Here is a 27,531-nt window from a genome sequence, read left to right as displayed (position 1 = left end):
GGGGCCTGGAGGGGCGATGCGCATGCTCTGCAGGGCCCAGCGCGTGCGCCTGCGCCGCGTGCGTGCGTGCGTGCGTGCGTGTGTGTGTGCGTGCGTGTGTGTGTGTGTGTGTGTGTGTGTGTAAACACCAACTGTTGCCCTAACAGCAGGGGGCATCGGGAGCCACGCGGGGCAGGGGTGGGGATGGCTTCGCACACTGTCAGCGTTTGTGAATGTCACCGGCACTGGGCACGAGGTGGTTGGGTTTCTGCAGTCATCCTCTGGCGGGCAGCTCTTGCATCTCCAGCAGGCACCACAGGCCTGCCTGTCCCAGCACCGTCAGCGCCTGGCCTGCCTTGGGCCAGGCTAGTGTCTCCAGTAGCGTCTCTGCTGGCTCTCCCTCCACGTCGCCTGCTTTCTGAGAGCCCCGCTCTCCCTCTGAGCGCTTTGCTCTGAGCCCTCAGGTGTCGGCCCCCCAGTGTGTGGCCATTTCTGACACTCCTGCTGATACCCCTGCATTTTACTGCTGCTTTGTTTAAAACAGCCCCCCTTCTGCTCCCTTTTGCCATCCTTGGGTTGCGGCTTTCAGAAGGCCAGGGAGTTTCAGCTGGGATATGGGGCACAGGCATCTCTGGGTCCCGAAGCCCTCTTGCTCCTTCTGTGTATTCATTGCACTCGCCTTTGTTTACTTGTCTCCCGATCTGCCCAGGTATGAAGCGGCCACTGAGCCCATCTCCCCCGGGTGAGAAGGAGCCCCCCGGAGGATCTGCAGCTGCTGAGTGCCCCCCTCGGCCTCCAGAACCACCTAAACCCAAGCGGGAAAGAAAACGGCCGTCGTACACCCTCTGCGACGTCTGCAACATCCAGCTGAACTCGGCAGCCCAGGCCCAGGTGCACTGCGGGGGGCGGGCCCACCAGAGGCGCCTGCGGCAGCTCAGCTTGGGAAAGACGCCCCTGGGGCCAGGTCAGTGTGGAGGGGCGCTGCTCCCACAGATTTGGTTCTGGGCCCCTGTGAGGGGCTCTGGGTCTGTGGCCTCTCTCTGTGGGGTCTTTTGGTCTGGGGTACCCTCCATGGGGTCTTAGAGTCTGAAGTTCCCGAGATGCCATCAAGTTTTTTTGCATCCGGACAGCCCTCTATGGGGTCTCTCAGGGCCTGAGGTCTGAGGCCTTCTCTGGATCTGGGGCTCTCCCTGTGGGGTCTTTTAGGACCAGGCCCCCTAAGCAGCATTTCTCCAGCCAGGAGCCCCCTGGCAGATAGTTTTCCAGATAAGGGCCTCACCTACGGGGCATCCCGGGCTCCTGCTCTGGTCTCTGAAGGCCAGGGTCAGCGAAGTGCACGACACTCCGGCTAAGGGCTGAGAGGTGGTCAGGGGAAGAGCGGGGAGAAGCCCCTCTCCCTTTGGCCACTGGACTCCTGGCCAGGATTTCGGCCTCTCCCTGGCTGGCATGACTCTGCAGAGGTTGGGCTGCAAGAGGGCCGCTGGCTGCAAGGCAAATTTCTGGGCGAAGTGGGTGAATGGATTCGTGAGTATGATTCCAGCTGACAGGCACATGGGAGTCATGGGAGAAACCAGGGGCAGCAGGCTGCTGGCCGGCAGGGGAAACAGGTTATGAACCAGGCCTAGCGTGAGAGGCAGGAAGGGCCGGAACTTCTGCCTGGTTCCTGGGGGCGGCCACCAGAAGCATGTCCTGCACACACACGCTGCAGCCCAGGTTGGTAGCTTTGCCAGAGGGCTGCACTCTGACCTCTTGAGGGCTGCCTGTTGTTTGGGTGAGTGTTTATGGGATGCCCTCTGTGCTCCCCACACTGTGCTGGGGCCTGGAGACGTTCCTGTCTTGCTCCTCCCGCCACGGCCCCCAAGACTGAAACTGTCTTTTAGGCTGAGACAGATACGAAATGAGCAGATGAGTGTTGTGGGTGCTACATGGGACATGACCCCAGGGGTACAAAGGAGAAAGGGCGATTCTACCTGGGGTTACCACGAAAGGCCTCCCGAAGGAGGGGGGCTGCAGTGAGCTTCGGAACAGGGGTCAGAGGAGAAGGGACCTCGCAGAGGTCACTGAATAAGCAAAGCAGGGAATGCTCTAATGGCTGGTACCATCTTCCCCACCTGAGCACTTGGGGCTGGACCCCAGGATGTGACTCTGAATAAGGGCATATTCAACTGTATGGATGTTTCTGGAGTGTGCGTGTGTGTTCAAAATTCATTCATTAATTCATCAAATACTTACAGACAGCTTACTATGTGCAAGCTGCTGATTGGGGGTATTCATATTTTTATTTTTATTGTTTTTCTATCGAAGTAGAGTTGATTTACAATGTTGTGTTAGTTTCAGGGGTACAGCACAGTGATTCATATATATATATATACATATATATATATGTTCTTTTTCAGATTCTTTTCCCTTTTAGGTTGTTACAAAATATTGAATATTGAGTATACTTCCCTGTGCTATACAGTAGGACCTTGTAGTATTTTTTATTTTTTTGTATTTTTCTTTATTCAGATATTACTGACATATAACAAATGTAAATTTAAGGGGTACAGTGTGATGATTTGATACATGTATATATTGTGAAATGACTACCACAGTAAGGTTAGTTAACACCTCCATCCCCTCACGTAATTCTGAGTGTATGTGTACAGTTAAGATTTACTTCCTTAACAACTTTCAAGCGTATAAGGCAGTTCTGCTAATTACAGCCACCATGCTGTGCATTAGATCCCTGGATCGTAGTTATCTTACAGCTGGGACTTTGTACCCTTTGACCCACATGTCCCCATTTCCCCCACCACCAGCCCCTGGCAGCCACCACTCTACTCTCTTCTATGTCTATGAGTTCCGCTTTTTTAGAATCTGCATGTAAGTGAGAACATACAGCATTTGTCTGGGAATTTGTCTTTTTAAAAGGCAACAGAGCTGCCTGTTAGGAAAGAACTGTCTAGATAACTACATGCAGACAAGTTTGTCCAAGATAACAGCAGGCTTCATAGATGTGGGGATGGGCTCCTTTGAGAAGTGGGAGGGAGAGGTGAATGGACATAAGTCAGGGAACGCTTCAGAGAAGTGACACTGAAGGTGGATCTTGTTGGATCTTGTCGCCCAGGCAGGGAGACAGCTAGAGCAGCTAGAGCAGTGGTCCCCAACCTTTTTGGCACCGGGGACCGGTTTCGTGGAAGACAATTTTTCCACAGACTGGGGGGGTGGGGGAATGGTTTTGGAATGATTCAAGTGCATTACATGTATTGTGCACTTTATTTCTATTATTATTACATTGCGATATATAATGAAATAATTACACAACTCACCATAATGCAGAATTAGTGGGATCCCTGAGCTTGTTTTCACTTGCCACTCACTGCTAGGGTTTTGTTTTTTTTTAAAAAATATATTTATTTTGGCTGTGTTGGGTCTTCGTTGCTGTGTGCGGGCTTTCTCTAGTTGCGGTGAGCGGGGGCTACTCTTCGTTGCAGCGCGTGGGCTTCTCATTGTCGTGGCTTCTCTTGTTGTGGAGCACAGGCTCTAGGCGCGCAGGCTTCAGTAGTTGTGGCACGCGGGCTAAGTAGTTGTGGCTTGCGGGCTCTAGAGCTCAGGCTCAGTAGTTGTGGCACACGGGCTTAGTTGCTCCGTGGCATGTGGGATCTTCCCAGGCCAGGGCTCGAACCTGTGTCCCTTGCATTGGCAGGCAGATTCTCAACCACTGCGCCACCAGGGAAGCCCATGGATAGGGTTTTGATATGAGTCTGCAGGCAGTTGATTTATAGTGGTCTCTGTGCAGTCAGACCTCTCTGCTAATGATGATCTGTATTTGCAGCCGCTCCCCAGCGCTAGCATCACCGCCTCAGCTCCCCCCCCAGATCATCAGGCATTAGATTCTCATAAGGAGCCCACCGCCTAGATCCCTCACGCGTGCACTTCACAGTAGGCTTCGTGCTCCTATGAGAATCTAATGCGCTGCCGCTGATCTGACAGGAGGCGGAGCTCAGGCGGTAATGCGAGCGATGGGGAGTGGCTGTAAATATACAGGAAGCTTCATTCACTAGCCCACCGCTCACCTCCTGCTGTGCGGCCTGGTTGCTAACAGGCCACGGACCAACACCAGTCTGCGGCCCGGGGGTTGGGGACCCCTGAGCTAGAGCAAATGCACCCAGGCCTGAGGCCATGGCTTGGCAGGAACAGCAGGTGGTGCTGGGCTGGGCAAGTGGCTGGCGTGGCAGGAGGTGAGCAGCGGCTGCCTGTAAAGTCCTCAAAGCCAGGCTGGGCATCTGGCCTTTGTCCTGAAGGTGACAGGCATCGCTGAAGTGTTTTGAGCGGAGTAGTTAGTGTTTTTAGACGTCTCTGGTGAGGGGGAAGGGTGAGTCTCGCGGGTACATGAGAAGGAAGGGGGTAGGATGGTGGAACCAGATTCCAGGCTCTTTTCTGCAGGACTTGGTGACTGACAGGATGTGGGGCCAAGGGGAAGGAGGTGCCAAGGATGACTCTGGCTTAGGGGATGCTGTGATGGACAGTTCCGTCATCGGAAAGGGGGCGCTGAGAGGGAGGCAAGGGTGGGTGGGGAAGGCCATTCCTGTGACCAGAGGACTTGGTCCCACCCCTGCTCCCCTCTAACTCTGGCTTTTCAGGCCTTCCTTCCGGGCAGTGGTCCTTCCTTCTCTCCCCCACCCACCATCCCAGTGTGGAGAGAGCAGGTGGGGTGTGAGGAAAAGGACCGCAGCACTAGACACTGGTGGCCACAGAGAGGCTGCCCAGAGGGATGGGGTCCCCCTTCACTTGGCTTCCCTTTTCTCACAGTCCTTATCCCCCGAGTACAGGGTAGGTTTGGGGGGGTCACCAGGAGACACGATGCCTGGTACTCCCCCCCGAGATTGTTAAACAACACCTTGTAAGTCATTGGCCCTCCAGTCACCTGTCCTGCATCACCAGCCTTCCAGCCCTGCGCTGGCCCCGTGCAGGATGCCGGGATTCTGTACTGAGCAGTGCTGGGCATTCACGGTCTGGAGGGAAAGACAGCCACGGGGCCAGACCATCCCCCACCACCATGCTAAGAGGAGTGAGCGGCACTGTGGGAGCATGGTGGGCCGGGGGGGGATGGCTGTGACTAGAGCGAGGATGTTGCATCCTCAGAATTCTGGGAGCCCTGGAATCCCGGGGCTCCAGCGGAGAACCTGTGTTCCATTGGCCTGGTTATCTTGTTTTTTGGCCACACCAAGAGGCACGTGGGATCATAGTTCCCTGACCAGGGATCAAACCCGTGCCCCCTGCATTGGAACCACGGAGTCTTCACCACTGGACTGCCAGGGAAGTCCCTTGGCCTGCTTATCTTTGACCCTACTTCAGGTCATGACCCCCCAGCAAACCACCCCCCTCCAAGGACTCTCCTGTCTCCTTGGCCCTCTGGGAGTTGGGGGTGGGAGAGGCAGCCCAATGCTAGCAACCTTCCCCAGGGGTGAGGGAGTGGGGACCTCAGTCATGCGGAAGTCCTCTCAAGGAGGCTGGACCAGAGCAGAGAGCCCTGAGGGCACGGCTGACTGGGGCACCCTCCGGAAATGGAGAGAGTCACGTCTACTTTCAGGCAGCTTGAGGCAAAGTGTGAGGAGCCCTGAACGCAGGGCTTTGTTCCTGGACACCTGAGATCTCAGTCCTGTGGCAGCCAGGAGAGCCGCCCCTTCCCTGGGAGGGTGCTGAAGTGGTGGGGGTGACGGCCCAGTCATGCCCCTTCGAGGCTCCCTTTCTGGGAGGCCTCCTGGAGCTGTCACTCTGATTAGGGGTCTGGGGGGGCTGGCGCCTTGCACAGTGACAGGCCGTCACGGGCAGTGAGGCGGGATCCTGTCTGGAGGATCCTGTCCCTGAGGCCATCTGTGGGAGGGAGATATGGGGGGCGGCTGTCCCCTCTCTCAGCTTCCTCACCAATGCCTGTGTCAGAGGCCTCCTTACTCAGCCTCACCCAGCTGCCCACCATGAGTCAGCCTGGAACACCTAGGAAGGGGAAACAGCACAGGATGGGGAAACAGCAGGAACCGCACCCTTCCCCAGCCCCTCCTACAGGTCATCCCCCCACCTGCCCTCCTCCCGATCTGTCTCTCACACAGCAGACCCTTTCATCCTTCAGGAATGAGCCATCTTTCACCCTACCTGCCCCCCATGGGAGGTGTGGGCACCAGGAACCTCCGCCTCAATGTGGTTGAACTCAATGACCCTATTGACCAGCACACACACACACACACACACACACACACACACACGCGCGCGCGCACGTGTGCGCGTACCCCTAAACAATTTTAGGTAGTTCTTGAACATCTGTAGAGAGAAAGGTTTGCTGCCTCAACCCTCCTACCTCCAACCTCTAGTGTAGATGTTGGGCCAGCACCGGGCTTGGGGGACGGACGCCTGGACATGGACCTTGGGGAAAGAGCTGTGACCTACCCCCAGGGCCAATGAGCATGTACTTAGGAGATGAACTGTTTGCAAAGCACTTCCACAAGCAGCACAGCATTCCCTCCTCACCCAGCCATCCCCGGGCGCAGCTGACTGGCATTCAGCCCTCACTTTAGAAACTGAGATACTAGAACTCAGAGAGTGTAAGCAACAGGCCTAAGGCCACGGCGAGGTTCAGATCCCAGCATCTCTGACTCTGAATCCTGTCTCTCACGTGCCTTCCCCACCTTGCTGCTGAGGAGAGCAGCATACCTTAAGAGAGATAGAGCCTTAATGTTTCAGGAATGGGGACGAGGGATGGCCCAGCGCAGGCAGACCAGCTCCCGTGACAGGCAGTTCAAGTGCTCAGAACCCATGCCTTGGTGTCCTCAACTGAACAATGGGGAGATGCCAGCCATCTCCCGCTCTGCTTAGGCTGGCTCAGGACAGGGAGGGGAGCCTTCTAACTCCAACTGGTTCCTCCCCGTCTCTTGGCAGGACTGACCCAGCTGCCCAATTTAGGGCGCATCCCCTGTTCCCCACCATTGCAACATGACACCAGCGGGGAGAGAAGGAGATTTCAAAAATGACTTAAACTCTGGCTTACCGAAATGGCCAGACGGGACTCGGATGGGGAGCACAGGGTAGACACTAACGGGGACAAGAAAGCGGAGACGGAGTCAGACTATATTGGATTTCAGGGCAAAGTTGGCTGCAGCTGTACCAGACACCCCTGTGCCTTTGGGGACGGGAAGGCATCAGAGTGGCAGATGGAGGCTGTCCCCGGCCCTGCGCCCTCAGACCTCTCCTAGATCCCGTTCTAAGCAGCCCCTCCACCTCCTCTCCTAGTCTTTGACTGCAGAAGCCTCCGGCTGCATTCTGAGCCCCAGGGATCAAAGGCCTTGAGCTTGGGTCACCCCTGAGTCACTGGCTTGATGAGCTCCTCTCCCTCCACTCCCCGCAGATGGATTAATTTCAGTCCCATCAGGAGGCCCCGGAAGCCCTCCAGCCTGTCCCCCCGTGGCTTCAGTATCTCCCTGGGTTTCCAGTTCCTCCTCAGCACCCCTCCCAACCCATCCCGAGGCCTCTGCATGCCTGTTTCACCTTGGCTCCCGCAAGGCCACTAAGAAGTTCTTGGGGTCTAACCAGTGCCTCCTGCGGTTCTCCTTAAGTGGCCGGTGATGGCGGTGCCCTCACTCTCCCTGGACAGCACCCCCTCACAGATGTGAACCTGACCATCAGCACCTCCCCCCAGGGGCCACCAGGAAAGGCAAGGCTGTCTGGGTGGAAATTAGGGGGCTTAGCTCAGATCCCTGCCCCCGCAGAAGACAAAGGTTCCATCTGTGTCTCTGGGTGGGTTAATTAGCTCTGGGCTTGAGTTTCCTTCCTCTCCCCACACCAGCAAGTCCTTCCCCCCACAGAGCCTCTTCCTAACAAACCTGTTTTCAGGGGCTGCTGCCGCCACCCCCTCCCCAGACCTTCTTTGCAGCTTGAGAGCCGGCTGCTGCAGAGATTACGGGTTATTGTCTGGTGGAGACAGGATGCTGGGGGGGTGGGGGGCTAGCGCTGGGACCCGGGCTTGGAATGCGAGACTGGATCCAGCTGTGGCCTGGCTGTCTCCTCTCCCGCATTCCACCCCCCTCCCGGCACCAGGTGCTCAGGTGAGTTAGGAGCCCGCAGGTTTCAGGAAGAGGAGGGGGAGGAAGAAGCCAAATCAGAAGAGAAAAGATGGGTGGGAGGGAAGGGTGCGGGCAGATGAGGCGCGTCAGAAGTTCTAGGTGATCAGATGAACACCCCTTCCCCGCTTCCTGGCATTGCCCAGGTAGCAGGTCCGGCAGTCCAGGTACTGAACTGCAAGCCACGTGTGCTCGCTTCCCCCTCTCTGAGCCTCGGTTTCCCCTGCAGCAAAAGGAGGTAAATAAAAGGGGATGGGGGGGCCTTCCCTTGTGGCGCAGTGGTTGAGAGTCCACCTGCCGATGCAGGGGACGCGGGTTCGTGCCCCGGTCCAGGAAGATCCCACATGGCGCAGAGCGGCTGGGCCTGTGAGCCATGACTGCTAAGCCTGCGCGTCCGGAGCCTGTGCTCCACAACGGGAGAGGCCACAACAGTGAGAGGCCCGCGTACCATAAAAAAAAAAAAAAAAAAAAAGGGGGGATGGGGGCAGAGGATAAGTAAGGCTAGATAGGAGAACGGGGCCCCTGCGGCAGCAAGCCCTGAGGCAGGGCTTCAAAGTTCAGAAGAAGAATTTTCTGGCAGGCAGAGAAGGGGCTGGAAGCACCTCCTGTCCTGGAGGCCTCTGTGGGCAGGGTCAACTCTTCGCTTCAGTATAAGAGGCACTAGGTCCCCGGACACCCTCCCCCTGTCCCCATACCTTCGGGGAAGAAGCGCCCTGTTCTTTCCAGCGGTGGTTGGGATGGGGAAACCAGCGCCTTCCTGGAGAGGGGAGACAGGGCCCGGTAACCGTGGCTTCCCAGCAGAAGCAGGAGCCCCTCCCTCGCACCCTCCCCTCCTGTCCCTCCACTCCCCCACCCCTTCCCTCTGTCGCTCTCCGGCTGGGTTTCCTTCGCTTCTCACTCTGCGCTCAGCGGTTCCTCCAAAGACAGAGAATGCTCTTGGGTGAGTGCTGAGGACGCCTGAGCTGGGGGGTTGGGGCAGGGGCTTCCAGCCGAGAGTGGGCCTCTCCCCCTCTCCCCTCTCCCCTGCCCTATTCTTTTCCTCCTGTTGTCGGCCCCCCCAGAGTCATCTGTTTAGAGGCTCCAGTAGCCAGCTGACTCTTGGTACCTTTTCCCAAGTTCAAGGATGGGCAGGGGGAGCCCCCACTCTGGCCGGGAGCAAAGGTGGGGCCGGGGTGGCAGGAATGGTCGGGAATCTGGAGGTCCGGACTGCAGGAATGAGGCTGCTGCGCTCTGGGGCAGGTGTGCGCCATCCGAGGAGCCGCTACAAAGGTTGCTTGTATCAAATCACACCTTCAGCTGCCTCGAAGGGGCTGCCTGGGGGAGCAGGGGTCGGGGGCTAGAGGCAGTTGTTAATGCAGCAGAGGAGAGAGCCAGGCGCCCGCTGAGGTCCAGCCACCGCGCTGGGGTCCACATCGATGCCCCCCGTGCTTCGTCCGTGGTCTCCGGGCTCACCTCCCCACACGGGTCTTGCCTGGTCCTTTCTGAGGGAAACAGCCGTTACCCTTTAAGGATTTGGGGGATCTCCTTCCACAAGGGCAAGGGCTGGAGGCCGTGGGGCTGGGAGCAGAGTTCCTCTTGTGACTGGGCTCGGGGGTCTTCCTCAGGTGCAGGGAGGGCGGGAGTCTGGAACATCAACGCCTCCACAGTGCTGGCCAGCCCAGGGTGGGTTGGGGGCGCTGGGGAATGTGGGGAGGAATCCTAATCCTAGCGGGGAGTGAGCAAGCTGGGGGCTTGGTTCAACCTCTCATTCCCTGCCTTTGGCGCTCTCTCCCTCCTGGACTCCCTTTCTTCAGAGTTTTGGTTTTATCTGTGATAGAAACGGCAACTTTACTATTTGAGGGGTGTGTGTGTGTGTGTGTCTGTGTGTGTGTGTGTGTGTGTGTGTGTGTGTGTCTGTGTGTGTGTGTGTCTGTGTGTGTGTGAGCGCGCGTGTGCGTGTGCATGCCTGCCTTGGGGAGGACCCTACCATCTGCCCCTATGGCTCGAGGCGGGGGTGGGAGGGGGACTCTGGTTTGGCTGCATGAGCTTGTGTGTGTGTCAGATGCATTTAATTTTGTAAGGGGGGGTGTGTGTTTCTGTATATGGACCTTTGTGCACGTGCACCTCTTTGTGATGTTGTGTGCCACTGCATGCCTGTTGTTCTGTATTGTCCATATGTGCGTCTGTAAGGGTCTGCGTGTCCTCGTGTGTCTGTCCCTCTGGGTATATATGATACGAGCGTGTCTTTGTTGCTCTTGCCTGTGTGTTCACGCATGCTCATGCGTGGCCTCTGTGCCCGCCCCTTGGCCAGCAGGGGTATCTGTCTGTCTCTGCGTGGGTACCACCTCCGTATGTACACACATCAGTGTGCATAGACGGTCTCACCATAGGGAGATGTGTGTGAGTGTGTGCCTTGGTGTCTGTCCCTGTCACTATCTGTGTGGATGCCTGTGGACCTCAGGGTGTGTGTCCCTGTGCTCTTCCGTGTGTATCTTTCCCAGTGATGGCAAAACAGCAGGACGTAGTTTCCCCGGATTCTCTCCCTTGGATGGCAGGCAGGGTGATGTTATTTCATGAGACACCTGCTCTGCACCCCTGCCCTAGGCTCTGTTGGACCCCTGGGGGTGGCCTTTTCTCCGTCACTTCGTCTGGTTTATTCCTGTTTGATCAGAGTAGCAACCCACCCTCTTGAGGCAGCCATCCGATGAGCCCCGGGTCCCGGCTGTGGACCCCTGGCCAGGGGTGGGGAGGGACTGCTCTGAGACACTTAGCCAGGGTGGCTGTTCTGTTGCAAGATGCTACCCGAGAACACCCCCCAACACACACCTGACCGTTTTGGGGGTGCAGAATTCTAGACCCGTCAGGCTGTGTGGTACCATCTTGGGTCAGGGGTGGGGGCTGCCATGTCTCCCTTCATCTGAGCGCACCCACAAACCAAGTGGCCACACGCGTGTGTGCATGTGTCATGACTCGTGCGTCATCCCAGCGGCCCTGGGGGCCAGGGCTCACAGTGAATGTCAGAGGCAGGTGGTGGGCGGCTCAGAGCAGCGCTGCGTGAAGGGGGCTGCGGGGAGCTCCCAGCAACCACTGGAGAGGCCCTGATCTCAACGTGTGCCTTAGGCCTTGAGTGGGAGAAGAGTGTACCCAGTTGTGCAGGGGCTGGAAGGCATTTCCGGGTGACTTTGTGCTGACCAGAAGGGGAGACTGGGTCACCAAGTGCCCTGCACCCCCTGTGCAAACAGCCTCCACACCCAGCATCTTATTTGGTCCTCAGACCCATTCCTGTCCTGCCCCTTCCTCCTTACCCAGCTGTAATTTCCACTTCACAGGTGAGGAAACTGAGGCTAAGTGCGGGGCTGCCAAGGCCTCAGAGTTTGATGTCATTACTGGAGCTCCGCTGCAGGCTTCTAGGTCTAGGAGGGTGGGGTACCACCCACATTCCTCCTGCAGGGAAACCCACACAGGGGTGAGGGTCTCCTGGGCATCTGAAAGTTCTAGGAAGAGGTCACTCCTCCCACCCACCCCATTTGTCATCCCTGTTACAAATAACTCATTAGATTAAAACACTGATTTCCTGGGAATTCCCTGGTGGTCCAGCAGTTAAGACTCTGCGCTCTCACTGCTGAGGGCCCAGGTTCAACCCACATGATTTTCTAGCTCTCCCGCCTCCTGAGGTTCCCCACAAGGCCGGAAGGTCAAAATCCCCAGCATTCACTGCAGAGCTTCCATACCTCTGTTCTACCTTGAGCTTTGAGAACCTGCACTCGACTTTGAACTTCACCATGGTTCCCAATGGCTCTGCCATTCCCACTGCTGAAATGCCCTTTGCCTGGTAAACTCTCACTGACCCTTTTGTGAAACCTAATTGGCTCTCCAGGCTGATGACCTTCAGCTGCCCGCCTGCTCCTCTGTGATCCCAAAGCATTTTGTTCATCGCTCTCGCTCGGGGCACTTGCCAGAGTGTAGCCTCCCTAGCGCTCCGCCTGTTTGGCTCTCACCAGTCAGGTCTCACCTGTGAGCTCCTCTAGGAACCCACGGATACCTGTGGTGAATGAATGACCACTGTCCCTCCCGCTGGCGGGGAGCATCCTTCCTGCGGTCTAACCTGAGCTGCTCCTGCTGCAGCGCACGCGGTGGGGAGGGTGAGAGCGACGCCGGGCTAAGGGTGCGCCGGGCCAGAGCGGCGGCAGGTGGGCGCGGCCGGCCGACCCCCGGGGGCGCCGCCGCCCTGCCCGCGACCCCGGCCCGCGCCGCCGCTGGCGCCTCTTCGCCCCGGTAACCGCTAGTGGCTGCTGTCGCTCAGTGGAGCCCAAGGAGACCGCGGCCAGAGCGTCCACCGCGCAAGATGGTGGCTCCCGAGACTCAGTGAGTGCGTGCGTGCGGGGGCCGGGGAGGGGAGGGGGCCGGGCGGGGCGCCCCCTCCAGGAACCTCCAGGCAGGGGGCGGCCACGGGGGCTGGGGGTCCTGCGGGAGAGGCGGCACGGCGCGGGCGGCGCCCATCGAAGAGCTCCTGCACCACGCGCCCCCCAGAGGAAGTTCCCCAGCCCTCCGCATCCAGGCCCCGGGAGGATGGGCTGCCAGGGGACGGGGCTCCTGCCCCTACTCTGCCGAGAGCGTGGACTCCTCTTGGTGGGGTCCCGAAAGTAGGAGACCCAAAGAAGCCTGGGGAGGGGACTGGGGACCCCCATCCTGGGGCCATATAGACACTGTTTGAGGCTTAAGTGCTGGGGTGGAGTGGGGACCACCGGCCAACACACATCGCCCCAGGGGCCCCTCAAGAGTCACGTCTTACATCCCGCCCCACCCAGCCGGTTCCCTCAGGTTGAGGTAGGAGAATGTCAGTGGCTTTTGCCTGCGTCTTTTAGAGCCGCGCTGTTCGGTAGAACTTTCTGGGATGCTGTATATGTTCTCTATCTGGGCCATCTAGTACAATAGCCACTAGCCACACATGGTTATTGAGAACTTGAAGTGTGGCTCGTGTGGCTGAGGAACTGAATTTTTAAAAATTTAAAATTCTGGGGAATTCCAAGGCGGTCCAGTGGTTAGGACTCTGCGCTTCCACTGCCGAGGGCGTGCGTTCGATCCCTGGTTGGGGAACTAAGATCCCTGCAAGCCACGTGGTGTGACCATAAAAAAAAAAAATTAAAATTCTGATTAATTTTAAACAGTCACATGTGGCTGGTGGCTACCCTATTGGACAGTACAGTTTCAGAATCTCCATCTTCCCAGGCCTCCTCCCTCCCTACTCTCTTGTTCTTTTCTCAAAAACCCAGAAGGGTGTCACCTTGACTTTGCACCTCCGCTCCATTCTAAGACTCTTTGGGTGGTGGGCTAGACAAAGTCACAGAATCACGGGACCTTAGGAGGAAAGGACGTCAAAGGCAGCTGTTTTAGCCACCCAAAAGGTGCCCAGGTGTCCTCTCCATTGCTCTCTCTGCCTGAGAGCTTGTGCTTCCTGACTCATTCACTGCTCAAATTTTGTGGAGCACCTGCTGGGGGCCAGCCGGTGGTTCCCTTCTCTGGAGTCCAGAGAGGAACAAGTAAATTACCTTACCTGCCCTCAGGGAATTTTCCAGGGGAGGGGGGCGGACGGCAAGAGCGCAAGCAATACACAGAAATAAGCATATCTGTAAACTTTGGGGAGTGCGCTGGAGGGAACAAACGGGGCAGTGACAGAAAATAAGGGGACTTGCTGGGGAAGGATAATTAGAGAAGCCTCCCCTGAAGACGTCATTATGCTAAGACCAGAGGGAAAGTGGATTAGGCAAAGTGTTGGGAGGGAGGGTGGGAACATTCTGGAAGAAGTCGCAGCATGTGCAAAGGTTCTGGCGATGGGACTGTGGCACTCTGGAGGAAGAGAAGGCCAGTGTAGCTGGAAGGGGAGGGAGGCACAAGTGGCTCCCAGAGAGGTCAGCAGTGCCTGGGCATTTGGTAGGTCTTGAAAGGGATTCTGGTGCTGGCCTCAGAGCAATGGGCAGTCATGGAGGGATTTTAAGCTGTATGTTTTAAAAAGCCCCCTCTGGCTACTGAGAGTCTCTGACCCCAGACAGGGGTAAGAGTGGAGACCCAGAGTGCCATCGGGAAGCAACTGCCGTAGTCCAAGCAAGAGATGATGGTGGCCTGGACAGGGAAGGTGGCAGTGGCATGGAGAGAAGGGATGACTTAGAGGTAGATCGTAGAGGTGGAATCAACAGGACCTGTGGACAGACCAGGTCCTGATGCGGAAGAGAGTGGGGGTTGGATGGGCAGTTTTTCCAGCCGGAGCAGCTGGGTGGGAGAAAGGGCCGTTTTCCTGAGCGGGGCAGCCTGGGAGAGGAGCATATTTTGTAGGGACAGATACAGGAGAGATCTGTTTAGAAAAGCCAGGAAGGCAGTTGGATGGAAAGGTGTGGTGCCCAGAGGAGGGTCCTGGATGGTTCTGAGCTCTTGGGACAGTTTGAGATAGGGAAGAAGAGGATGAGATGACATCAGAGGAGTGGCTGATGGGAGCAAGGAAAACCAGGGGCTGTGGTGTCCTGGAAGGCAAGAGAAAAGTGTGTTTCAGGGGGGTGTGATGAGCAATACCAACTGCCACTCAGAGTCCAGGGGAAGAGGACCAGCAAGGTTCACCCACTTCTGGCAACATGGAGTGCTTCTCCTTACACTGAATGGGCTGCCCGTGGAATTCTACTCATCTGCCCTTACTCTACCTACCTACTAAGCGCCAGGTTCCACACAGGGCGCTGGGTGTAATATCAGGTGGGCAAGACAGTCACTGCTTTCTCAGAGTTTAGAATCAGCTAAACCAACAGCCTCAGAAACAGGAAGTTGTTGGGACTTCCCTGGCGGTCCAGTGGTTGGGACTTTGCCTTCCAGTTCCGGGGGTGCAGGTTCGATCCCTGGTCAGGGGAGCTGGGATCCCGCATGCCTCCCGGCCGAAGAACCAAAACAGAAGCAATATTGTAACAAGTTCAGTGAAGACTTTGAAAATAGTCCACATCAAAAAAAATCTTAAAAAAAAAAAAACAAGAAGTTGTTTCATATAGCCAAAATAATCCTTTCGTTCTTTTAAACAACCAGTTTTTGCTGAGAGCCATCTGCGTGCCTAGTCCTGTACAGGGACGTAGAGGTACAAAAATGAACAAATGTGATCTTGACCTTCCAGGAACCAAGTACAGAGATACGTCGAGCATCCCTGCGTTCACCATATTGTGTTACAAAGACTCATACACAGGGAATTATGGGAGAATAGAGGACAGGTACCAGCCCAGGTTCGGGGGGGGGGTGGGATTAGGGTGGCAGAGGGGATGCCTGAGCTGCTTTCCAGGTATGAATGGGAAATAGCCAGGGAAAGAGGAGGGATAGGGAGTTCCAGGCACAGGGGATGGAGGCAGGAGCAGAAATAACAGTAATGTGTGTGGGACATGGGAAGCCTTTGGAGCTGGCTGAGCAGACAGGAGTGGGAAGGCTCTGGAGGTGTCCAGAGGCTGGGGGGGGTCTCGCTGGCTCATGGTGAGGTATGTAGACTTAGGCAATGGACACCACCAGAGAGGCGGAAGCAGGGCAGTGACACAGTGGGATCTGTGTGTGGCCTTGCTCTCTGGCCGGTACGTGAGGTATGAATGTGGTGGAACAAAGGCAGAGGCGGAAGCCGCTGCGTAATCCAGGTGAGACGGTGCAGGCCAGGATCTCAGCATGGCCTGTGGAGTCAGGGGGACTTGGGTTCTAATTCCACCTCAGCCACTTACTGCTTGGCAAACCTCGGGCAAGTCACTTAAAGCTCCCGAGCTTCAGTTTCCTCCTGTCCAAAGTGAGGATGATAGCATCCTCAGAGAGTACTTGCAAGAGTAATCTTGGTCTCCTGATGGGGTCACCCCAGTCCTTAGCACAGGGCCTGAGTCAGTTCGTGCTCGGTAAATGGTAGTTACCGCTGTTGTTATCAGTAACCATGGAGGGGAGGGGCAGGTGTGAGAGATAATGAGGAAGCAGAGGTGGCAGGTCTTGGCCATCAGCTGGACTCCTCATCCTCGCCTCCCGCCTGGCGTGGTGGTGGAGGGAGGGAGGTAGAGGCAACCAGCTGGCTGCCTTTAGTCAGGAACCCAGCCCCCGCTTCTGGGCTACCCTTCACAGAACCGCACAGCTGGTGTGTGTGTGAGCGTGCCCACGCGCGTGTTTAGGGAAGGGAGCTCCAGAGGAAACAAATCCCATTCCTCAGTCCTGTGGCTCTGGGAGCTCAGCTTCGTGCTAACTTCTTTCTGTTGACACAAATGACTGTGGCCTGATGGTACCAGTTATCCTTTGGGTGAGGAGCCAGGATTCAGTCCCGAGTTATTCGTGAGCCCTGAGAACCAGCGCTGTCTCGGGATTATACAGTGTGTTTGCATTGATGGTGCTGGTCTTTCCAGCTCTGAGTTCTGACATGCTTCGGCAGTCAAAGCAATCGATGCCTTGTCCTGGATACAGGGAGACCCTTACAGGGGGCTGCAGACCCCGTACCTCTACCCACTTTGGATAACGCTTTATGGCCCACTCCCAGTAGCCCTTCCCCATTGGGTCCAGTCCACCCCTCGCCCGGGGAGTCCTCTGTGGGCAGTGTGAACCCCCAGTGGACGCCTAACACCTCTCCCTTGTCTCTTTCACCTCCAGTCTCCCACCAGCGGAGTGGAAATAAACTTTCCGGGCTAAGTTAGATGGATGGTCCCCATTAGCCTGGCGGGCTGCCCCCCTCCTGCCTCCCCACCGACTCCCCTTGTCAAAGGAGGTGCTTCGGTGTGCGGGGCAGGCTGGGGGGACAAGAGCATCTGGGTGGGGGTTGGAGGCGCCCTGCCCCTCGAGCAGGAATGGTGCCCCCGGGGAAGAAACCAGCCGGAGAGGCTTCCAACTCCAATAAGAAGTGCAAGCGTTACTTCAACGAGCACTGGAAAGAGGAGTTCACCTGGCTGGACTTCGACTACGAGCGGAAGTTGATGTTTTGCCTAGAGTGCCGCCAGGCCCTGGTGCGGAACAAGCACGGCAAAGCGGAGAACGCCTTCACTGTGGGCACCGACAACTTCCAGCGCCATGCCCTGCTGCGCCACGTGACCTCGGGGGCCCACCGCCAGGCTCTGGCCGTCAACCGGGGCCGGCCCACTTTTGAGGGCCAGGCTGAGGGTGGAGGGACCTGTCCGGGCCTGGCGACCACCCCCAGCTTCAGGAGTGTCAAGGTGGAAGCGAACCCGGCCAAGGTGGCCGTGCTGACCACGGTGTACTGCATGGCCAAGGAGGACGTGCCTGACGACCGCTGCTCTGCCCTGCTCGAGCTACAGAGGTTCAACCTGTGCCAGGCGCTGCTGGGCATGGAGCACGGCGATTACTACAGTCCTAGGAGGGTGAGGGACATGCAGGTGGGTGGCAGCCAGGGCTGTGGGGGAGGGACTGAAGAGGGAGAACATCGAGCCATCTGGGCATGGTACCAGCGCGCCAGGCCCCCGGGCAGCAGCCAAAGCACTTCATTCACACCTTCGCCCACCAGAGCCTTCACTGAGGGCGTACCAGGTGCCAGCTCCTGGGTGCCCAACAGTGAAGAGGCCGGACCAGGCCCTGTCCTCAAGGGCTCAGGTCCGCTCCCCTCACTACCTAGGTCAGAGGTTGCAAACTGGTGGCCTGGGAGCTCGATTGGCCCACAGATGTGTTTTGGTGGTTTTCACAGTTTTTAAGAAAACTTAAATTAGTCTCCAAGATAAACAAAAAACAACAACAACAAAAAAACAAGAGATTACATATAAAAATGTGGATTTGTGACTTCTACTAAAAAGCTAGGTCCTGTGCAGTCAGGGCATGAAGTTCTGGAGTTGGAGAGCAGGGCATGGGCTTCCCCATTCCCTTTGGTTTATCCCTGGCTCACTTCAAGGTCAGTATCACCCATGTGGCCCCTGGGGGCATGCATATTGCAGCTCTGAGCTAGGCACTGGCTGTATGAGTCCTGGGGGCTGGTAAGGGGGTGGGGGAGTTGGATCTCATCGCCCAGAGAGATGACAAACAGCACACAGTTGGGGCCCTTTGTAACTAGTAGGGAGTCAACGTGTCTATCAGTTAATCCCTGAGCAGCAGAGCAGAGGGAGACCCCAGGAATAAGGCTGACAGGGGCAATGCTGTAGAAAAACACACACACAAAACGCTGTAGAATCTTTATGGTTCCTAAAGCATTTTTACACGTACAACACAAAATTACATTGATGGGAATTCCCTGGCGGTCCAGTGGTTAGGACTCCACGCTTTCACTGATGAGGGCCCGGGTTCAGTCCCTGGTCAGGGCACTAAGATATGAGTCACAACAACCTTTTGAGGAGCTTGGGGGCAGGTATCAGCCTGGTTTTAGAGCTGAGGAAACAGAGATGAACAGCGAGGTGAAATGATTTGCCCAAGGTCACACAGTCAGTAAGTGGCAAAGCTAGGGTTAGTCTGACCCCAGGCCTGTGCTCTTTCTATCACCCCACCCTGCCTGCCTCCCCTTCCCAGGACAAGCCTAACTCTGTCCTCCCTCCCTTTCTTTCCCTGGCTGTCCCAGGTGGCCATTGCCAGTGTCTTGCACACAGAGGCCTGCCAACGCCTGAAGGCATCCCCGTATGTGGGCCTGGTGTTGGACGAGACCAGGGACTGGCCTGAGTCCCACAATCTGGCCTTGTTTGCCACTTCGGTGTCCCCCTGCGATGGCCAGCCTGCCACCACCTTCCTGGGCAGTGTGGAGCTACAGGAAGGCGAGGCCACTGCTGGCCAACTCCTGGACATTCTGCAGGCTTTCGGCGTGTCTGCATCCAAGCTGGCCTGGCTCAGCTCAAGCCTCCCCAGTGACCGCCTGGGGAGCGTGGGCCCGCAGCTCCAGGCTGCCTGCCCACTGCTCATGGAGCTGCACTGCCTCCCCGGCCGGACAGATCCCAAGCCCCCTGCCTACCTAGGTGAATATGAAAGTGTGCTGGATGCCCTATTCCGCCTCCATGGTGGCCCCAGTTCCCACGTGGTCCCTGAGCTCCGGGCGGCACTGGACCTTGCAGCTATTGACTTGGCAGGACCACGGCCAGTGCCCTGGGCCTCCCTGCTGCCTGTGGTGGAAGCAGTGGCTGAGGCTTGGCCTTGCCTGGTGCCCACGCTGGAGGCCTCTGCCCCAGCCTCACCTACAACCAGGGCACTGGCCCTCGCCCTGCGCCAGTTCACCTTTGTGGCCTTCACCCACCTCCTGCTGGATGCTCTGCCGTCCGTGCAGAAGCTCGCCCTTGTCCTGCAGCCAGAAGAGCCGGACTTGGCCTTGCTGCAACCGCTGGTGACGGCAGCTGCAGCCTCCCTCCAAGCGCAGCGCAGCTCAGGTGGGGCGCGTCTCCAGGGCTTCCTGCAGGAACTGGCAACCTCCAGCCCTGACTTGGGCCGCGGCCGCTGCACCTACCGCGGTGTGGAGCTGGTGGGCTACTCCGAGGCTGCGGTCCAGGGCTTGGAGCGGCTGCGGGGGGCTTTCCTGGACTCCATGCGGAGGGGGCTGCGGGACTCCTACCCCGGGCCCTCGCTGGACGCCGTGGCCGCCTTGGCGGCGATCTTCGACCCCCGCCGCTACCCGCAGGCACCCGAGGAGCTGGGCGCGCACGGCGAGGGGGCGCTGCGCGTCCTGTTGCGCGCCTTCGCCCCCGCCGTGGTGTGCCAGCGGGCGCTGGGCGACTTCGCGCTCTTCAAGCGCGTGGTGTGCAGCCTGGGGCGGCTGGGCCCGCGGGCCCTGTGCGCCAAGCTGGCGTGCGCGCGCTCTGAACTGCACGAGCTCTTCCCTGACTTCGCCGCCCTCGCCTCCCTGGCCTTGGCGCTGCCCGCGGGCGCCGGCCTCCTGGACAAGGTCGGCCGCAGCCGGGAGCTGCGGTGGTGGGGGCCGGGCGGGGCGGGGGAAGGCCGGGGCGGCCCCGCGGTGAAGATCGCGGTGGATGGGCCGCCGCTGCACGAGTTTGACTTTGCGCTGGCGGTGGAGTTCCTAGAGAGTGGGTGGGGCGAGGGGCTCCTGGGCTCGCAGCTCACGTGAGGGCGGCCTCCTCTCCTCTGTCCAGCCAACCCGGGGCCCTAGGCTCTCTAAGGGCCAAGCCGGACTTGACTGTGCTGCACCCAAGCTGACCTCCTAGCTGTGGCCTCCCACCCAACTTCCCCGTGCTTCCTCTGCTCCACGCTGAGTACTAACCCAGCCCCGTGGGTTGTGGAGGAGGGGCTGGATCGGGGGCGGGACTCGGGCCAGTGGGCAGAGGTGCTGGGGTCTGGGGCACCCTAAATATCACTCCTGACCTTTCCAGAGTTTGGTGAGAGTAGCTCACCCCTTTCCCTCTGAACTCAGCCCAAGTTTTGGTCCTAGAAAAGTTGAGGGGCTATTGGTTGGAGGGAGGAAGACAGGGTCTGCGCAATTCAGGGGTTGAAGGAGAGGAGACTGGGTCCTTGACTGTTGGCCCCCACTTCTAGCAACATCTCTTCAGATGTGACTGGAGAGCAGATGACCGCCCTTGTTTTTGACACACAGCACAGCACCCTCTCTGTGCACAAGCTAACAGTTCAAGGGAAGTGGTGGTGCCCTCCTCACCAGTAGGCTGCCTGAGGCTTTTCTCTATATGGCTGGGTATATCGACATACACATCTATAAATGTAAAATAAATCTATCCTATCTTTCACAGTGTTAATACACAAAATCTAAAAGGACTTACTTTGGTTTTGCAATGACAGGGTCCAAAAAAGTCCCAGGTGGACTAAATTTATTTCTAATTTTTTTCCTCCTCAAAATCTGGTTGCTCTCTAAGTTCCTAGCCTTCCCCTGCCCTTGCCTCAGACTTTTTTTTTTTTTGCCACGCCAGGATTTTAGATTTTAGTTCCTCGACCAAAGATTGAACCTGGGCCCTCGGCGCAGAGTCCTAACCACCGGGCTGCCAGGGAATTCCCAGCAGATTTTTTTTTTCTCGCCCACTGCTTGGCTTGTGGGATCTCAGTTGCCCGACCAGGGATCGAACCTGGGCCCCTGCCTCAGACCTTTAAGACCAAAGACTGTAAAGCCACAGTGCTGGACTGGCTGACTCCGAGATGCAGCCTCAGGCCCAGCACAGGGATGTCGGAGGGCTTTTTGCCTCCTGAAGGAAGCAGCTGGGGCCTCGCCAGAGCTGGGGAACACATCCTTTCAGATTCCAGTGGGTTTCCCATCCCCTCTGTCAGCCCTTGCTGTGAACCATGTGGGGATCTGGACAGGGTAGGTAGTGAGAGGGGAGGGGGCTGGCCTCTCCCCAGGCCTCCTGGGTTTGGGTTTAATTTGCAATAAAGTGGAAACCCAGTGCATCGTGCAGTCTCCGTGGTGGTGTGTGTGTCAGGGGCCTGACTCCCTTGGCCTGACTCCCCTCTGGGCTTCATTTAGGTTGTTACGCTGCCCCTGTGGGTGGGGTGGTGGTCATCCTTCTGGGCTGGCAGCCTGGAACTGTGGACTCCCTGCTTCTGCTTCCCCAGTTGTGGAGAGGAGAGGCGCAGAAACGTGCTGTCATCGCCCTGGACTCGGCCAGTGCTACTTTGTGGACAGGGAGACAGGGGCTTCTGCTCTCTCTCTACACCCAAGAAGCCCATCAGCCTCGTGTTCTGGCTGCGGAGGGAGGAGTGAGCCCCGTGGCTCCCCGTTTCAGACCCTGCCCTTCTTCCTCCTGCAGCAGGCCCGGCCTCCAGCACCCCCAGCCCCCTGCTGGCCTCCCTGCCCCTGCCCGCCAGGCCTCTGCAGCCCCCGCTGGACTTCAAGCACTTGCTCGCCTTCCACTTCAATGGTGCCACCCCGCTCAGTCTCTTCCCCAACTTCAGCACGGTACGGGCTGCGCTGGCGGGTGGGGGGCATGCAGCCGAGTGTGGGGGTGGAGGGGAAGGGGGGCTGCAAGGGCCCAGCTCTCAGAAGCTGGTCACCAGAGTGACCAAGTGCTCCTGAAATGGGGCCCAGCTCCCACTTAGGCCAGGGATCCAGGATGGTATCACCCCCTCCCCCCAGCAACTACTGCTGGGCCCTGGGGGGGCCTGTGAACTGCAGGTTTCACTTGAGTTTCTCTATGGGGATGTCTGTGTGCACTTGGGGTGTGCCTTTCTGTTTTAGTTTGTCTCTATAGGACTTTGTTGTTCGTGGGTGTGAGCTTGTGCATGTGTGTTTATAAACTCTGTGCCTGGGTAGTTGTCTGTAATTAGTGTATGTGCTTGTGTATCTGAGAGTTTTTTTGTGTCTTGGTGTCGACTGTGTATTTGTTTGGTGTGTGTCTGGCCTCTGAGTGAGTGTTTTTCGTGGTTTGGGTGACCGTAAGTGTGTGGATGTTGGTGTGTATGCCAGTGTGTATCTTCCTACTTGTCTCTGTAATTTGTAACTGCCTGTAAGCTTATGCGCTGTGTGTCTGTCTACTAGTCTGTATACACGGAAACATGTATTTCCATGTGTGTATGTGTGTAAATATGAAATTTACTTCACTACATGACCTATAAGGTACGTCCCCTTTTTTAAAAAATTTGGAAAATCAAATATAATCATTGATGAGCCCCACCCCATCCTGACAAGATGGTAGGAAATTCCGTCTCAGTCACCCTTGGGAGCTCCTTCCTTCCCACCTTCCGGGGTTGTGCAAACGTCCTATGGAGCCTGAGACATTTGGGGAGGGTCCTCTGGTCTTCGGTCCCCACTGTCACTTGCTGACATGCTCACTGTTCAGGCACATAATCCCTAAGAGGGGGTCAACCCACTGTCGTCCTCCTACTGGGGGCCCTGCAGGCCACTCTCCTCTGAAGTCCTGTCCTCTGCACGCCCCCGCCTTGGGTGCTGTGGGAGTTAGAGCCTCTTTCTCTTGTCAAGGAAGTTTCTCTCAAAGTTTCTGTTCTCCTCTCTCAGGAAGGTTTGGAAAGTTCCTCTTCCAGACAGCTTCTGCTTTGGGCCCAACAGCCTAGCCCCTGAGAAAAGGGGACATAAAAGTTTGGTTTGATAGAAGAAAAAAAATCTATTTAAAATAAGGAAAAGAAAAAAACACGCAAATTAATATGCCAGAGAAACGACCCTACTACTCGGGGAACCCCCCTCTGGCTTCCACTTGCTGCCCCTGCTGCGCCCGCCCAGCCCCCCACCGCCCCTGGGCCGTGGCTGTCCCTCTCCCTCTCAGACCCGGTGACAATGGCAGAGCTGATAAGATAAGCCTTATGTCCCCCAGCCCGCAGGTCCAGCGCAAGTCTGGGTTATGGGAGAGGAAATTCCAAATTCCTTTCTCTGCTTCTGCCTGCCCCCAACTCTCTGTCCCGATAGTTGTGACTCTTGCGAATGAGAAAAAAAAGAGACCAGAGGGGCGGCAAGAGATGCCAGTGTGATCGCCAGCGCATGGTTCTGTTCCACAAGGTCATGGAGGTCATCCTGGCCATCCCCCTGCCTCTAAGCAGAAGCGTAGGCCTACAGAGAAGGTCAGCCAGGGAAGAGGCTGTTTCTTTTTCTCTAATATCCACAGACATGGGAAATTTCTTCCTCTGGGCTGGTCACTGCCCTCCTCCGTAGTCTTAGTTTTTGGCATTTTGCAGTGCCCGCCCCCCGCCCTTACTGAGCTGACCCCAAAGTTACTGTGCACTCCCACCCCCTTCACAGATGGACCCGGTCCAGAAGGCCGTCATCAGTCACACATTTGGGGTTCCCTCCCCTCTGAAGAAGAAGCTCTTCATTTCCTGTAACATCTGTCACCTGAGGTTCAACTCAGCGGTGAGAAGGAGTAGTGGAAACAGGCTGGGAAGGGGGCTGGAGACTGGGCTTCTGGGGTCTTTCCTGGAGGAATAGGGGTGGCAAAGGGACTGGGCTCCGTATTTTCTGTCCTTCGTTGCAGAAGAGCCCCTCCTGGTCCTTTATCCATCCCATCCTCTCCTCTCTCCAGATTCCTCTGCCCCGTCCCATCCCATCCCCCTGGGATTTCATTTCCCTCCCCTGTGCCTCTCTCCTGTGTCCTGGACCCTTCTGCCAGAGAGAAGGCTGCCCTTCCCTACTCCGGGTCCCAGGGGTCACCATCGGCTCTCGGTCCAGAGCTGAGTTCTTAATGCACCTGAGAGTTTCCAGAATGTGTTCATGCCTATCCTCTTAATGAGTTCTCTTGATACATCTGTGAGATGGATAGAGGTGCTATCATCAGCCCCACTTTTCAGATGAGGAAACTCAGCCTCAGAGAGGTTAAGTGACTTGCATGAGGCCACACAGCTGGTAAGTAGAGCTGGGATTTGAACCCAGGCCTGGCTGACCCCATAGTCCGCATGTTTTCTACCATGGCCCGCCCCTAGGGAGCGGACCTTCCCTGCTCTGGTGAAAGTGCCCAGGGAGGGGTCACGGGGGCCTGTCTTTCCTACTTTTGGGAGCAACAAAAAGGGACCCCTAGTGGACAGGCCAGATCTGGAGGGTCCCTCCAGGCCTTCAGGTTATGTAAGTCATGCAAGTGATGAACAGAGAGACTTCACTCTGAGGGAGGAACCGTTATCTTCTTCATACCAGGCCCAGCACAGTGCCTGGCACATAGCAAATGTTCAATAACTATTTGTTGGGAAAATGTACAAAGGGTTGAATGATCTGAGGTGCACATTCCCGAAAGTGTGGGGACTGCTCTGTTTTTCCACTTGTGCATTTATAAACCTGTTGGTAACTAACATTCACTGAGCACCTACTGTTTGTACTAGGCCCTTATCATTCATGTTCTCATTTTAATTCTCACAACTCTGTGAAATCAGTATTATCATCACAGAGCTCACGAGCGAGGAAACTGAGGCTCAGAGAGGTGACGGGACCTGCCCAAAGATGCACAGTTAATAAGCTGCTGAGGCAGAATTTGAAGCCAGGGGCTGCTTGCCTGCGAGCTCGTGTATGAGAATGCATTCTGTAAACCTCAGGGCCACACACATGCTGTGATGATGACAAGCGTGCGCCCCCTGTGTGGCCGGAGCCGTGCCTCCCTCTGACCTGCCCCCTGCCCAGTGCCAGCTCAGGGATGGGGCAGGTGGACTCAGCCAGTGAATGGTGACCCCACGCCCTCCCCTCCCCAGAACCAGGCCGAAGCACACTACAAAGGCCACAAACACGCCAGAAAACTCAAGGCTGTCGAAGCCACCAAGAGCAAGCAGAGGTCGCAAACCCTGGCCCAGGATGGGACGCTGGTGTCCCCATCCCCGACTCCAGCCAATGGAGCCCCTGAAGAGCCACAGAGCAAAGGTCAGTCCTGAACTTTTCTCCCCCCATCCCACTCCAAATCTGGCTCTGACAAGGGGTTGAGCGATTTCTGCCTATTATTATTCCTGCTCGTGTGGGAGTATTCCGTACATACAGGGAAAGGCACACATCACATGTATAGAGCGCCACGGATTTTCCAGTCTGGATCTGCTGAGATGAAGAAATGTGTCACAAGCACCCCAGAAGCCCCTCCTTGGGTCCCCTCCCGGTCACTACCTTGTTGTTAGCTTCCTAGGGCTGTGATAACAAATGACCACAAACTGGGTGGCTGAAAATAACAGAGATGTATTTTCTCACAGTTCTGGAGGTCAGCAGTTTGAAGCAAGGTGTCAGCAGGGTTGGTTCCTTCTGGGGGCACGGGTGGGTGGGGGGAATCTGTTTCATTCCGCTCTTCTAGCTTCTGGCCGTTGCCGGCAGTCCTTGGCTTGTGGATGCCTCATTCCGATCTCTGCCTCCGACTTCACATCACATTTTCCCCAGTGTCTCTGTGCTTTCACATGGTCTTCTTATAAGGACACCAGTCATTGGATTAGGGCCCACCCTAGTCCAGTATGATCTCGTCTTAACTAATTACATCAGCAAAGACCCTATTTCCAAATAAGATCACATTCTGAGGTTCCAGATGGACATGAGTTTGGAGGTGATGCTATCCAACCACCTACACCCCTCCCCCAGAGTAACTATGAGCCTGACCTTTCTCACCAGAGATCAATTTCACCTGGTTTTCGTTAATGATATACAGATGGTCCCCGACTTCATGGTGGTTTGGATTATGATTTTTTTTTTTTTTTTTTTTGCGGTACACGGGCCTCTCACAGCTGTGGCCTCCCCCGCCGCGGAGCACAGGCCCCAGACATGCAGGCTCAGCGGCCATGGCCCACGGGCCCAGCCACTCCGTGGCATGTGGGATCCTCCTGGACCGGGGCACAAACTCGCGTCCCCTGCATCGGCAGGCGGACTCCCAACCACTGCGCCACCAGGGAAGCCCTGGATTATGATTTTTTGACTTCACAACGGTGTGAAAGCCATATGCATTCGGTAGACACTGGACTTCCAATTTCGAATTTTGATCTTTTCTGGGCTAGCAACATACGGCAGTGGTCCCCAACCTTTTTGGCACCAGGGACCAGTTTCACGGAAGACAATTTTCCCACGGACCGGGGAGGGAGGGTTGGTTTCAGGATGATTCAAGCGCATTACATTTATTGTGCACTTTATTTCCATTATTATTACATTGTAATATATAATTAAATAATTATATAGCTCACCATAATGCAGAATCAGTGAGAGCCCTGAGCTTGTTTTCCTGCAACTAGTTGGTCCCATCTGGGGATGATGGGAGACAGTGACCCCGAAGTGTGTTGCTTATGTCCAGTCTGCTCTGTAAGATGCAGCTTAATTGTCACTTGCCACTCACTGATAGGACTTTCTTTTTTTTTTTTAAGAAATTTATTTATTTATTTATTTTTGGCTGCATTGGATCTTCGTTGCTACGCATGGGCTTTCTCTAGTTGCGGCTAGTGGGGGCTACTCTTTGTTGTGGTGCACAGGCTTCTCATTGCGGTGGCTTCTCTTGTTGCAGAGCATGGGCTCTAGGGCACTTGGGCTTCAGTAGTTGTGGCGCATGGGCTTAGTTGCTCCACGGCATGTGGGATCTTCCTGGACCAGGGCTTGAACCCGTGTCTCCTGCATTGGCAGGTGGATTCTCAACCACTGCGCCACCAGGGAAGCCCACTGATAGGTTTTTTCTTTTAATTAATTAATTAATTTGTTTTTATTTTTGGCTGTGTTGGGTCTTCGTTGCTGTGCATGGGCTTTCTCTAGTTGCGGCGAGCAGGGGCTACTCTTCGTTACGGTGCGCTGGCTTCTCATCGCAGTGGCTTCTCTTGTTGCAGAGTATGGGTTCTAGGGCACTTGGGCTTCAGTAGTTGTGGCGCATGGGCTTAGTTGCTCTGTGGCATGTGGGATCTTGCTGGGCCAGGGATCGAACCTGTGTCCGCTGCATTGGCAGGCAGATTCTTAACTGCTGCGCCACCAGGGAAGCCCACGGATAGGGTTTTGATATGAGTCTGCAGGCAGTTGATTTATTGTGGTCTCTGTGCAGTCAGACCTCTCTGCTAATGATGATCTGTATTTGCAGCCGCTCCCCAGCGCTAGCATCACCGCCTCAGCTCCCCCCCCAGATCATCAGGCATTAGATTCTCATAAGGAGCCCACAGCCTAGATCCCTCGCGCGCACTTCACAGTAGGCTTCGTGCTCCTATGAGAATCTAA

The 27,531-nt window shown here is 56.4% G+C and overlaps 2 protein-coding genes across 8 annotated transcripts in view; both read left to right on the top strand.

Annotated features, from left to right (window-relative positions):
- Positions 1-688: 688 nt before the first annotated feature.
- The window catches only part of ZNF385C (zinc finger protein 385C), a gene marked incomplete at its 5' end in the record, with an annotated part of 31,013 nt that continues 4,170 nt past the window's right edge, over positions 689-27,531 (top strand). For 2 of the 7 annotated variants that reach the window (XM_079904163.1, XM_079904161.1), the window contains 4 exons: positions 689-943; positions 21,704-21,852; positions 23,644-23,754; positions 25,074-25,239. In XM_079904163.1, the coding sequence (XP_079760289.1) occupies positions 691-943; positions 21,704-21,852; positions 23,644-23,754; positions 25,074-25,239 (679 nt within the window). Of the gene's footprint in view, positions 950-21,703; positions 21,853-23,643; positions 23,755-25,073; positions 25,240-27,531 lie in introns of all 7 variants that reach the window. The other 5 variants (XM_079904164.1, XM_079904165.1, XM_079904166.1 and 2 more) reach the window with 5 other exon arrangements.
- LOC307177217 (uncharacterized protein C17orf113) lies at positions 12,397-21,364 on the top strand. The gene is made up of 3 exons (XM_079904160.1): positions 12,397-12,416; positions 16,677-17,413; positions 18,577-21,364. The coding sequence occupies exons 2-3, from the start codon at positions 16,871-16,873 to the stop codon at positions 20,059-20,061; spliced, it is 2,028 nt and encodes a 675-aa protein (XP_079760286.1). The 5' UTR covers positions 12,397-12,416; positions 16,677-16,870; the 3' UTR covers positions 20,062-21,364.

The sequence above is a fragment of the Stenella coeruleoalba genome (genome assembly GCF_951394435.1).
Source record: "Stenella coeruleoalba genome assembly, chromosome: 19".
NCBI lineage: Eukaryota > Metazoa > Chordata > Mammalia > Artiodactyla > Delphinidae > Stenella > Stenella coeruleoalba.
The sequence above is the reverse complement of the archived record's forward strand: the minus strand, read 5'-3'. Positions and strand labels throughout refer to the sequence as shown.

What these genes read in the sequence shown, in the direction of transcription:
- LOC307177217 (XM_079904160.1), top strand. Translation starts at nt 16,871, where the DNA reads ATGGTGCCCCCGGGGAAGAAACCAGCCGGAGAGGCTTCCAACTCCAAT. An exon ending in GGAGGGTGAGGGACATGCAG is followed by an intron (nt 17,414 to 18,576) that starts GTGGGTGGCAGC and finishes TGGCTGTCCCAG; the next exon opens with GTGGCCATTGCCAGTGTCTT.